The sequence below is a fragment of the Geotrypetes seraphini genome, chromosome 2 (assembly GCF_902459505.1).
Source record: "Geotrypetes seraphini chromosome 2, aGeoSer1.1, whole genome shotgun sequence".
Taxonomy (NCBI): domain Eukaryota; kingdom Metazoa; phylum Chordata; class Amphibia; order Gymnophiona; family Dermophiidae; genus Geotrypetes; species Geotrypetes seraphini.
Window position 1 is genome coordinate 66,595,371 of NC_047085.1, and position 13,917 is coordinate 66,609,287.

The 13,917-nt window shown below is 41.3% G+C and overlaps 1 protein-coding gene across 2 annotated transcripts in view; it reads left to right on the forward strand.

The window, feature by feature from the left end:
* Positions 1-1,196: 1,196 nt before the first annotated feature.
* PABPC1 (poly(A) binding protein cytoplasmic 1) overlaps positions 1,197-13,917 on the forward strand; it is a 200,111-nt gene continuing 187,390 nt past the window's right edge. The window contains exons 1-2 of one of the 2 annotated variants that reach the window (XM_033933124.1): positions 1,197-1,479; positions 1,851-2,075. In XM_033933124.1, coding sequence (XP_033789015.1) covers positions 1,883-2,075 — 193 coding nt within the window. In that variant the 5' untranslated portion in view covers positions 1,197-1,479; positions 1,851-1,882. Of the gene's footprint in view, positions 1,604-1,850; positions 2,076-13,917 lie in introns of both variants that reach the window. The other variant, XM_033933123.1, reaches the window with a different exon arrangement.

The following is a 13,917-nucleotide window of genomic DNA, read 5'->3' on the forward strand; positions in this document are numbered from 1 at the left end:
TCAAGTAAGAAAAGCATAATAGTACTCCAGTAAACCACAAACCATAATCCAATTGTTTTTGTTTTCCCAATCCCTGCTCTATAATAGTGCTTTATGTCATCCTTGTAATCCTATGGTCAATATTATTATTATCATTTGATTTGTGCCCATCAGACGTGAACAGCACATATACGGGTGAATTTTGTAAAGCATTTTTCAAAGTTCAAAGCATGTTTTTCACATAAATAATGGCTACTATAAATTGCATGGGGGTACACGCATTAAAAAGAATGCATAGCAAAAACCAAAACAAAACAGTGCTTTTAGAATAGTGTTACCATATGGCTCCATAAAAAGGAGAATGGATTGAGACATCAAGATTTTACTTCCACTGAAAGCAATGGAAGTAAGGAGGACAGACTGAAATATCTGGGTTTTACTTCCATTGAAAGCAATGGAAGTAAAACCCGGATGTCTCAATCTGTCCTCCTTTTTCTGGAGTTATATGGTAACCCTATTCAGAATAGATAGTCTCCACATATGAATTGTTGTAGGTGTAGTTGCTTTACACTGACATCTGCTTCAGAGCAGATGTCACTTTATGTGAGAAGTTGGTGATAGTTCTGGGATCCTATTTTATAAAGCCATATATATATTTCCTTATGTTGCCTACATAAACATTCACTTTTTAACAAATATTTTTTAAATGCCCTGTTATAAAATTATGCCTACACAGTCTACACATCAGCTATCTGTAGGGTGACCAGGTTACCCATTCCAGAAGGGAGACTTTTTGACCAATCCTGGTTTTAAAAATCACATCCCCCAAAGCAGAGTAATATTTGTAGACCATTCTATCCATTGAAATCAGTGCTACAGGTCTAGTCGAAAAGTCTCCCTTCTAGAATGGGTAACTTGGTCACTCTAGCTCTCTGTCCTCTAAGTTTACAAACTGGGAAAACCAACAATTAAGGACTTTGTAGGTCACTCATTTTGTTTCTTGTAGATATAAGCTTCCTTTCAGAAATACTTCCTGTTTCTTACTGGACAAATCCGCCCTGCCCCCTGCTTCTCAGCTGACTCCAAACAAACGCTTTCCTGTTTCCGCATTGACGTGTTACGTATCGCCGTTCGTGCGTGAGGGACTGACGTCATAGGCCCTCTATAAATAACTGGCGACGGTGCCCATCCTCTTCCCCTAACTCCCCGGCTGTTAGTGCTGTGCGTGTGAGCGTGTGCTCCGAAGCCTGGCCTCGGCACACATTTCTTATTAAAAAAAATATAAAAAATAAAAAAAAATACAAAATCCTTCAAAAAAAACTATCATAAAAAGTCTTTATTTTTTCTTTTGTTTGAAGTTTTAATTAGGAAAAAACCCACACACACGCAACAAAAAAAAAGCCAACCAAAAATTAAAAAAAAATAAAATAAAAACTGAAAAAAAAAATCCCAGCAGTAACCAGTGAAACGAAGCTTTCGATCGCAGGGAATTCGGCAGCGGTGAGGACGAAGAGCGGATAAACCTCGTTGACGAAGCTTCTATTGAACTGTTGAAGCCGCATTTGCTGCTCCACACCCGGCCGGAGCGCGCGAGCCTGCAGCGGAGCCCCGTCGTCTTCCTCCGGTAACAGTTTCTTCCCGGAGCTTCGGCCGTCGCGCGCCCGGCCGCGCGTGCCCCCTACTCGCCCGTTAAAACTTGGAACCGTCGTCGCCACTGCCGCCGCCTGGCAGGGCCCGCGCTCCTCGGGTGGGGAGGGGGCGGCCTGGGGGCCCCGGGCGGCAGGGCGGTTTGTGTGTGTGTGTGTCTCTCTCTCTTTCTCACTAACTCTCCGTCTCTCTTGTGTCTGTTTTTGCGGCTGCTGCTGCTGCAGTGAAGCTTGAGCCGTCCGACCTCCCGCGGAAGATGAACCCCAGTGCTCCCAGCTACCCGATGGCGTCGCTCTACGTGGGGGATCTGCACCCGGATGTGACCGAGGCCATGCTGTACGAGAAGTTCAGCCCGGCAGGGCCCATCCTCTCCATCCGGGTCTGCAGAGACATGATCACCCGCCGCTCCCTCGGATACGCCTATGTCAACTTCCAGCAGCCGGCCGATGGTGAGCTCCGGCGAACGTTCGCCTGCTTTTGTTGCGCTTCTCTTTAGAGGGTGTTTGGCTTTCCTCCTCCTCTTCTACCCCTGAGGGTTGAGGTACCTATATTCTCCCTTCTGATCTGTACGCCTAGAAGGGCCCACATGGTCTTCTGCTTTTTTTTTTTTTTTTTTGGGGGGGGGGGGGACTCTTCCACCCTGTTTTATGTCATTGGTATGTTTTGGGGAGGTTTCAGCTTGATCCTCTTTCATATCTACGTTATTTTGCTCTTCTGGGAGGTTCCCTTCCTCTGTTTCTTCCTGATAGCCTCTCCTTATCTCAAGCTGCTTCTTTTTTTAATTCTTTGCTCTCTTTTTCCTGTTCTGCAGCCTTTGATTTCTATCTGGGTTAGCCCTCATATGCTTCTGCCACATCTTCCTGTTTCCCCACACTTTTACCCTGGGACTTTTTACCCTGGAGAAGAGAAGACTTAGAGGGGATATGATAGAGACTTACAAGATCATGAAAGGCATAGAGAGAGTAGAGAGGGACAGATTCTTCACACTTTCAAAAAATAAAAGAACAAGAGGGCATTCAGAAAAGTTGAAAGGGGACAGATTCAGAATGAATGCTAGGAAGTTCTTCTTTACCCAGCGTGTGGTGGACACCTGGAATGCGCTTCCAGAGGGCGTGATAGGGCAGAGTACGGTACTGGGGTTCAAGAGGGAATTGGACAACTTTCTCCTGGAAAAGGGAATAGAGGGGTATAGATAGAGGATTACTGCACAGGTCCTATACCTGTTGGGCCACCGCGTGAGCGGACTGCTGGGCACGATGGACCTCAGGTCTGACCCAGTAGAGGCATTTCTTATGTTCTTATGTACCCCTCTTGTGCTTTGGGAGCCTGGGATAGATTCCTTCTTTCCCCCACTCATTTTGTTTCTGTTCTGTCTGTCTCTCACTTCTATTTTTTTCTCCCTCTCCAGCACTTCTCATTTTGGTTTTCTACTAGTCTTTCCTCCTATTGCCTAGTATTTCACAGCTTATGCTCTTTCATTTTATCTACTCTTATTTTGATTAGTTTCTGATGTACATATAGTTACTCTGTTCTGAATGCCTTAGTTGTTCTTTTAGTTTGGAGGATTTCAGATTTGTATTGTGAAATCATAATGAAGTATCTTCTTTCTTTTTTTAGCACTACAAATGTCGAATTTATTCCTTACCCTATTTTCTTTCTCCCCCCACCCACACATGTTAGAGGAAAAAAGTCCTTAGTAAACTCACTTTTAGTCTGATTCTTTCTCAAATGTGGAAAACAAGGTTTTGTGCTGAATATTTAGAAAATTGACTTGCGAGTTTGCTTGTGAATAGTTGACAGATGATCTCTGTTTTATGAAATGCAGACTTTCTACAAACCAGTTGTGTACACTTCAATTGTATTTTAATGAAAGTGTACAAAATTGGTTCAGCTATTAAAACAGGATATACAGTTTGGATAACTTGTGTTTGCATTAACCGGTTTCCAAGATTTGAGCATAATAAAACATAAATGAGCTGCATCATGACAAAAGACAATACTTAAGTTTTTGGGTGACTTATGTTGAGATAGTAGAGTTATGAATAAATATGTGAATAAAGGTAAGCCAGTTGACGTAGTGTATCTAGATTTTCAGAAAGCTTTTGACAAGAGTTCCTCATAAAAAACTCCTAAGAATATTAGTCATGTGATAGGAGGCATTGCTATTGGTAGGGACAAATGTCCATTTTTCTCAATGGAAGAGGGTGAATAGTAGAGTGCTACAGGGATCTGTAAAGAGATTGGTGCTGTTTAACATTTGTAAATGATTTGGAAATCGGAACAAGTGAGATGATTAAATTTGTAGATGATACTAAACTATTCAAAGTTGTTAAAACACATGCGGACTGTGAAAAAATGCAGGAAGACCTTAGAACAGGCTTGTCCCAAGAGCAAAATTTTATATTTTGCAACATTAAGAGGGCCAAAGCACACGCTGTCATATTTTGTCAATTGTTTTTCTCAAATTGCAACAAAATATGACAGTGCATTCATTGCCCATTTCCCCAGCCTTCGCCCAGTCTTGCTTGCACTCTCTCTCACACACACACTCTCTCTCTCTAGCTTACAAAAAGCTGAATTGTGATGGGAAACAAGATCTAGATGTCATCATAGACATCATCTGGTTAGCACTCTTCAGCTTAGAAAAGACAGCTGAGGGGAGATATGATTGAAGTCTACAAAATTCTGAGCGTAGAATGGGTAAAAATGAATTGATATATTTCTTTTACTTTCAAAAATTATAAAGACTAGAGAGCACTTACTTAAGTTAAACAGAAATACCTTTAAAATAAATAGGAGGAAATATTTTTTCATTAAAATAATAAGCCCTGGAGCTCCTTGCTGGAGGAAGTGATAACAGCAGTTAGGATAGCTGGATTTTAAAAGGTTTGTACAAGTTCCTGTTATTAAGAAAGATATGGGGGAAGCCACTGCTTGCCTCTGGGATTGGTAGCATGGAATTTTACTTCGGTTTAGGTTTCTTCCAGGTACCTAGATTGGCCACTGTGGAAACAGGATTCTGGGCTAGATGGACCATTTGTCTGTCCCAGTATGGCTATTCATATGTTCTTATGTAAGGAGGCAGAAATAGGATTTAAAAATCACTAGAACATTGCAACTTACTTTGGACTCGTAGTTACGAACAGGGTCCTGCTTTTCCCTTCTGTGTCCCAACTTCCTCCTTTCCGTGTCCTAATGTGCCTCTCTCCCTCCCCCCATTCTAAGTTTGTGTTTCCCTCCCATGGGTGTTTACCTTTTCTGGCCAGCTCCCTCCTCCATTCAGCTGCACTTGTTTCTCTTCACAAAGCTGGGGGCAGCGGCTCCTTCAAGTGATCCATGGCTGACCTTGGAAGCCTTCCCTCTGACGTCAGAGGGAAGGCTTCTGGGTCAGTCGTGGGCCGATCATAGGAGCCACTGCCTGCAGCTTTGTGAAGAGAAACAAGTGCGGCTGGAAGGAAGGAGGAGGAAGTAGCCGGCCAGAACAGGTCCACTTGCAAGAGGGAGTCACAAACTTGGGACACTGAATGGAGGGAGGGGGAGAGAGGCACTTTGGAAGTTGAGAGAGAGGAGGCACTTTGGGACACAGAAGGAAGGGAGGGAGCACAAACTTTGGACAAAGGAGGGGAGGGGGCATGAACTTGGGACATAGGAAAGAAGAATGGAGGGAGTGAGAGAAAGAGATGCCAAGGTGGGGGAGGGAATAGAGAAACTTGTTGAGCATGGGTGGAAAGAGAGATGGTGCACATAGGGGAATGAAGAAAGAGGAGAATTGTTGGGCATAGGGATGGAGAGAGTTATTGGACATGGTGGTTGGAGAAGAGCGAGGTAGAAATGCATGGAGAATAGAGCGATGAGAGGAAGAAATGTTGAATGTGATGGTGGAGAGAGAACAGTGGGACAGATGGAAAGGGATTCAAGAAGGGCCTCAAGGAGGTAGAGAAGTTGGGAAGAAAACTAAAATCAGACTTTGGGAGGTAAAAAGAAAGTTTTCCACTACTCTGTGCTCAGAGGGAAGGCTTCAGCTGCAGGCAGAGTGTAGGAAATGCTGCCCCTGACTTTGTGAAGAGAAACAAGTGCAGCTGGAAGGAAGGAGGAGGAGCCAGAACAGGTAAACACCCATGGGAGGGAGGCACAAACTTGTCATAGAACAGAGGGAGAGGCACTTTCCAACCCCTCAGCAGCAGAACCTGATGTCTGTCACTTCCATTTATACTACAGTACTTTATTTTGAGGACTGTTTCTTTAATGTTCAAGGTTTTTATAGACTATGTACTGTACAGAAAAACATAAATACACAGATTTCTCACATGATCCGAGTTGCTGTATATGCAAATTCAACTTAAGAACAGTGTTAAAAACAACTCATTCTTAACCCAGGAACTGTCTGCTGTATTCATTAGAAACTTAGGCAGAATCAGCATTAAGTGTACTCACTGCCAGTAGGTGTGGTCTATTGCAAACTAATTAATCTTTGAAGAGCAAGAAGCTAATGGTTTGCTATTTTGTTGCTGAATTGGCATTTGGTGAAACTTAGTTTAAGAAGACTAACATACTTCTCCATGGTTGTTATTTTTGTTTGTTTGGCTTTCCAATGTGTCCATATGAAGTTGAGATTCTGCTAGTAATATACAGTATATGTTTTTAGCTAGGACAAACTAACGCTCCACCACAGATATATATCCTAACCTTATAATCTTAAAAAAAATACTCAAACAATTGAACCCTTTATACAGAATTCTTAAAGCGAAATTCTTAAAAATAAAAATTTTTGTGGACCATCACAGAATGTTTAAAATCCTAGTCACATTAAACAGACATACTTCTCATAAGTTTGATTTTTGTTTTTTTTTTTTGGGGGGGGGTTTCCCCCCTACTATTAAATATCTAATTTAAAGTGCTTGAGAAATATTTTGAAGTATATGACCATCTCTGGGGAAAAAGTGACTAAAGTAACCAGAAACAAAAAAAATGAGGATTTATTAAATTCTGTTAGAGCAAATAATTTGTAATACAATAGTCCAAACCCTATCCAAACATATAACTTTTTCAGACTATTTATGGAACCATGACATGAAAAAAAATCAGACATTCTCAATATTTTGGATCTGCTACTTTAGTCACCTTTTCTCAGACAATCACATTCTTATTTGTAACATCAATCAATGCGTTCATGTTACATTCTCGTTTCCTAAAGTATTTTTTTTTTTTTTTTTTATTTATAAGTTTCCAATTTTATATAATCAAGATAAACTTGTACAGAAAGATGATTCATGGAAAGATAATTGTCAAAAGAAAATTAAACAAGCAATTAAAATAACTTAACATAAATCTTCTCAAGTCCTCAAATGGATCCAAGATGTAAATTAAATGCGAGTACATCAGAAAGAAACAATCTTTATAAAATCATAAGCTAGCAGAGAGTAAGGACCTCTAATCTATTTAGCACTCTCCTTCTCCAGTCGGGACAAGGACAGGAAGATCATCAATTGGGGAGGATCAAAAAATACATATTTCTGAGTTTTATAATGGATTACACATTTACAAGGATGTCTAAGAAAAAAGTTGCCCCTAGGGCCAGATCACCAAGTTTTAGCAAAAGAAATTCTCTTCTGCGCTTTTGAGTCTCCCTTGCCAAGTCTGGAAACATTTGTATCTTATAACCAAGAAATTATTTTTGTTTGTTTATAGAACATTCTCATTAACCAACTCTTATCAGGGGTAAGTGCAAGCGTTAAAAGCAAAATAGATGAAACAGACATTTCTCTATCAAATAAATCTAATACAGCTGAGATGTTTATAGGATCTTGATTTGTTACTTGTTGAATATCTCGAGTCTTAGTTGGTAAATAATACACTTGTGTAATAGGTGGTAGTGCAGACTCAGGTATTTCCAATATTTCTTGAAGATATCGTTTCAGCATATCTTTAGGTGTTACCGTTGAAACTTTTGGAAAGTTAATCAGTCTCAAGTTGTTATTCCTGGAAAAGTTTTCCAAAGATTCAATTTTCCTTCTTAAACTTATATTATCTTTAATCAAAGTCTCTTGAAGTTTCTTTGATAATCCTATATCTTCTTGAAGATTATTCGTTAAAGATTTAGAAGCTTCTAAATCTTTTTTCAAGTTCCCAATTTCAGTATCATAGTTGTTAATTTTCCCTTCTAATTGTTGGAATTGAGAATTAAAAGTCTTTCCCAAATTCAAAATCAAATCCCAAAGGGATTCTAATGTAACTTCCTGGGGTTTTTGAGGTAAGAAAAGTTGTAAATTTATTCCAAATTGCTCACCAATTGTAGTTTCTCCCTGTCTCTGTTCCTTCTGGGCTGTTCTTACTCCACCGGCTGTTGAATCCTCACTTTCTAAGCTCAGGCTCTCTTGAGAAAACTGAGAGCCTAAACTTCTGCTCTCCAGATCGACTTCTCTGGCCTCAGGGGTAGAATGCCCACCATCTCCTGGCAACACTCCCTCCCCTGGAGAGCTAGTAATTTGAGGTTGTTGGGGCGGTGCTCTGGCATTGGGGCTGAGTGTTGTTTCAAGCCCCACAGAGGCCGCCGGCATCTCGCCTCGTTGCCGCGCCTCCAGCGTGGAATTTGCTGCCGTAATGTCCTGCATCCGCCTCAGAAGCTTGTCAATTGTGCTGACAGCTACTGGTCCGGAGCGCCGCGAGGCCCCAGCTGCGCTCCTGCCTCTTTGCTTCGGCATAGTAAAGGTAAAAGTTTTCAATAAAGAAAAGTGGAGAGGAAATTTGCTGGCAAGTTTCCTGGCGTCCTCTCATCAAACTCATGAAAACGCCATCTTGGATGTTTCCTAAAGTATTTATCTTAGTTGAGCAACATAAAAATATCACAGGACCACCCAACATGATCATGTTTCACATAGGCAGAGATATCAAAAAAATAATTATCAATCGCCCCCCCCCCCCCCCCCCCCAAAAAAAAAAATTAAGCTAACTCAAATATCCTTAAATTCTTTAATATTAATCTTTGGTATCCACATTATGCCTAAATCATTCATGTTGCATACTAAGTGAGAAGGTGGGGATTATGAGCGATACTCGAATTATAAGGAAAGAGGTGGATTTGTGAATTTAAAGCTGTCACTAGGACGGCTGAATGAGTAATTGGATTGGGATGTCACTGGTTTAAGTCAACTGACTTTGATTAGCTTGAACTATATAAAAGGGGGTTGTAAAATTGCTGAGTATGCAATGTGAATAAACAATTTAATAATTAAATAAGAGTCCTGCGAGAACTAACGGCAGCCATTCAGGGAGCAGGGCGGGGCCAGGTTGGAGTGAGAAAAGCTTGTTCCAGCCTTGTGCGCTGCTGGCCGCAAGATATGATGAAGCAGCTGTCCAGCGAGGGAGGGGCAGGAGCGTGGAAAGCTCGCTCCTGCTGATACACTGCTGGACCATCAGAATTTTAAAAGGTACCGGGGGTGTGTGTGTGTGTGTAAAAAATTGTTTTATTCGCTCCATAAGACGCACAGACATTTCCACCCACGGTATATATGGTATTTGTGAATTTATTTTTATTTTTATTTTTTTTTGTAATTGTTTTTCAGGTACCTCTTTCTAACACAGATTATGTGAAATATGATCATGATCATTTTGGGAGGTCTTGTGATTATTTTTATATTTGACTGCTTTAACTTTTGGAAATGAGAATTTCTCTGTCAGCAGCAGACAAATCTAGACACATGGGTTAAGCCAACCCACCAGCAGGCGGAGAAAGAGAACAGCAGAGTTGTGAACTGGTACTTCGGATGGTATGCTTCATAGTTCTCCAGGAGGCAGATGCATGGACTTTTCCATGCTCCTGAATTCTTCTTCCCATAAGGCTCCCATTGTCTTCTTTTGCCTTGGTTGCTGCCTCAGGGGTTTTAGGTTCATTTGTGCCTAGGGGAATATACTTGGTGGAGCCAGGTCAATATTCCTCCCCTCTCTCTCCTTAACTCTGTTGCGGCTCTCTTGCTCAGACTCCCTCCTCATTACAAAATAAACAAGCATCCAACCTTTGGTCACAGTGCTGTGAGGCAGGTTCTTGCTGGGACTGTTGTTTGACTGCTTTTTATTTTTTGGAAATGAGAATTTTCAAAATATCATTGCATTCTCAATTGTAACAATTTCTCAACCACTTTAGAGATTTAACAGCAAAACTTAAGACCTGTGAGGAAGTATGGTTGTTGCTTAACAAAAGGAGAATTTTAACTACACCGTTAATGTCCATATAAAATGTTTCTGTTCTTATTTTAAGAATTTTGAATAAAGAGTTCAACTATTTTTGTGTATTTTCTTTAAAGGTGGTAAGGTTAGTACAGTGTCGATCAAACTATGCGCCACGAGAGATTCCAGAACTATTTTACTTTATTTTTAAAATTTCCCATCATAAGTACTAGAATAGATGACATGTATGTTGCATACACAAGAGTCTTTCAATGTTTTGAGCGTCTGTGTGCGTAAGGATACAACTGCCCAGCTAAGCATCATTCTTTGACGTGATTGGTTTTTGAAAACTAATGGCAAGTTATTTTATTTTTATTTTTTATGCAGTAGATATTCTAACTTGAGCAACAAAGCAATAAAGGCTTTGTTACCATTTGGCTTGTCTTATCTTTGTGAACTTGGATTTTCAGCTCTGAAAGAAATTAAATCAAATAAAGAGGACGACGGCAGATGGTGGATGATGAAATGCGTGTTTGCTTGTGAGTTATTGAGCTGCATTTTGAGTTAATTTGCACTCAAAAAACAAGCACATCCATCACATTGATTAGCAATTCTATTCTATCTTGTTTCACTATTGTTACAATTACCCATACATAGTTAAAGAACTTTGAATAAATAACACTTAAAGTTAATTTTTTGTTGGTTTTGCAATTTTATAATTTCAGTTATAATGTGCCACAAAAATATTTGCTTTTTTTAGTGTGCTAGAGCTTAAAAAAAAAAAGAAGTTGGAGACACTGGGTTAGGATATAAATCTGTGGTGGAGTTAAGGTGTGGTAGACATTACAGGATAATATCACTACTACTTGCTGAAAGCAAAGGCCCCATTATATTCCCTCATCATTACTAACTTAATATGATAGCAGTTTTTAAACTTAGTTCCTGGATGTTAAACTAAAAGTAAAATATTTCATTTTCTGTCAGTAATAATGGGTTTAGTAAGAATTATGTTAACTATCACTTCCTCTTGTAAAGATCCTCATACTGCAGCTAGCCAGTAATAAAGAAAAATTCCAAATGCTGAATTCTCCTTAGGATATCTCCTGTTCTAGTTAGGGCAGTGTAGCACAAACTATGCCACAGATTCCAGGTGTGCCACCATACGCCAGCGAGGAGGAGAGGCACCGGCTGACTGCATACAGGATTTGCCTCTCGCAGCAAGAGGCACGTCCTGTAGGCTGTCAGCCAGCATCGGCACCTCTCTTTGCCGGCATATCCTCACACCTTTCCCCACACCTTCCTCCATTAGTAACCCCTACTGGCGTAGAAATAGGCTCAGGGTCACAACTGGAGGACCTTCGCGCATGCGCGGATGTTGACATGATGATGTCGCACATGTACGTGATGTCATTTCATTTATGCCCGCGTACTTCTGGATGCCCTCCAGCCATAGTGTCAAAATATTTGCGGGGCACAGAGTTAGGGAATACTTGCAATTTGCTAGCACTTCCATTTACACACAGCATCCCACACTAATAAACTTATTTCGGTTCCCTAGGAGAAAGACAAGCAATTTTACATTTTTTGAGGGGTCACTTTGCAAAGTAGAATACTATGTAGAATTTATTGCCAGAGAAACAGATGGGAAATTCTTAAACAAAATTAGGGTTTCTTGGCAATTGTGTAGTGACGTGTGAAATGGGAAGAAGTAAACTATCCATGCGGCTAAAAAATTAAGTGACATTTGAAATGATGAAATGGGCAGTCTTTATGTTCAAATCTGTTTTATTAAGAGTTAACAGCATTATTATAGTAGCAAATACGTCATCAACATAGTGTCTGTTCCTCCTATACAGCAACAGAGCTACACAAAGCAGCAACCATCCATCTTTGCAGAATACATTTGCGGGCAATCATACACATTTTACGACACATCAAACGAGGTCCCCTATTCATCCATCCATATGCTGTACAGGTATCCAATACCAGCTGATGCACTGTACCTGCAGTAGGCCTGCCCAAGAGTGCTGACATATAGTTAACCACATGCTGCCAGAACAGCTGAATTTTATGGCAGAACCAAAATGCATGGCCAAAGGAGTTCTCCTACTGTTCACATTTAAGAAAGTGGGAAATGGGCAGTCTTTAAAGAATGTAAGAGTGTAAAAAAGTGTTCTATTAATACTTTAAAATTCTTTTTAAAGTATTAATAGAACATATTCTTCAGGTTACTTTGTGGATTTATTGGAACAACAATTAATGGGGAAGGATACAAAGCTATATAGAAGGATACAAAGTACAAATAATGCATTATATTTGCTTCAGTTCTTAAGGTAGAAAAGTTGCATGGGAGAGATGAAGCCAGAAAGGGAACTAGACCTAAGGAATATGAACATTTTTTACAACCTTGGATTAAAGATAATGTTGTGAAAATTCAATACAAGCATTAGTTTAAATTTAAGGCTATTTTGATAAGGTAAAAAGAACAAGAATAGGACCTTTGCAGAAGCAGTGTGAAAACAGCAAAGATGGTTCAAGGAGGAGGGACAACCAGAAGTTCAGCCATAGAAATTTATTGAGGCTTGACACATAAGAACATAAGCAGTGCCTCCGCCGGGTCAGACCATAGGTCCATCCTGCCCAGCAGTCCGCTCCCGCGGCGGCCCAAACAGTTCACGACCTGTCTAAATCACCAGAAGGGGCCCCCATGCCTCCTTGGTTTCCTAATTGAGTCCTATCTTCCTATCAAAGTCCTAGCCCTCCGGTCTTGCACCTGCACGACCTGGTTGGGTTTCTACATTTATTTTCTGGTTAGCTTTCTCAGTATCCCACGATCCCCTTATCCCTCAGGAATCCATCCAGTCTCTGTTTGAATCCCTGTACCGTACTCTGCCTGATCACTTCCTCCGGTAGCGCATTCCAAGTGTCCACGACTCTCTGGGTGAAAAAAAACTTCCTTGCATTCGTTTTGAACTTATCTCCCTTCAGTTTCTCCGAATGCCCCCTCGTACCTGTTGTCCCCTTCAGCCTGAAGAATCTGTCCCTATCCACCCTCTCTATGCCCCTCATGATTTTGAAGGTCTCTATCATATCACCCCTGAGCCTCCTTTTTTCCAGAGAGAAGAGCCCCAGCCTATCCAACTCTCAGCATATGGGTAGTGTTCCAGCCCTCTTACCAGTTTTGTTGCTCTCCTTTGGACTCTCTCAAGTACCTCCATGTCTTTCTTGAGGTACGGCGACCAATATTGAACGCAGTATTCTAGATGCGGACGCACCATCGCTCGATACAGTGGCATGATGACTTCCCGCGTCCTTGTAGTTATGCCCCTCTTTATGATGCCCAGCATCCTGTTGGCTTTTTTTGAGGCCGCTGCGCACTGTGCAGATGGCTTCAGTGATGCATCCACCAGCACACCCAAGTCTCTCTCAAGATTGCTTTCTCCCAACAATTCCCCCCCCAATTTGTAGTTGAACAACGGGTTCTTTTTCCCTATATGCATAACCTTGCATTTTTCCACATTAAAGCTCATTTGCCATTTGTTTGCCCAGTCTTCCAGCTTGTCTATGTCCCTTTGCAGGTCCTCACACTCCTCCCTGGAGCTAACTCTGCCGCACAGTTTGGTATCGTCTGCAAATTTTATAACCTCGCACTTTGCCTCCATTTCCAGGTCATTGATAAATATGTTGAAGAGTAACGGCCCCAGCACCCTGTGGCACACCGCTCGTGACTCCCCGCCAGTCAAAATATTGGCCCTTTACTCCGACCCTCTGCAGTCTACCCGACAACCAGTGCTCGATCCATCTGTGCACATCCCCTCCCACCCCGTGGTTCCACAGTTTCCTAAGCAGCCTTTCATGTGGTACCTTATCAAAAGCCTTTTGAAAATCGAGGTAAATGTTGTCGATGGGTTCTCCATTGTCCACCCGACTGCTTATTCCCTCAAAGAAGTACAGAAGGTTCGTTAGGCACGACCTTCCCTTACAGAATCCGTGCTGGCTTGTTCTAAGTAGGCCATTTTTCTCAATGTGCTCGCAAATGCCGTCCTTTATCATAGCTTCCACCATCTTCCCTATAATTGAAGTCAGGCTCACCGGCCTGTAGTTCCCGGGGTCACCCCTCGATCCCTT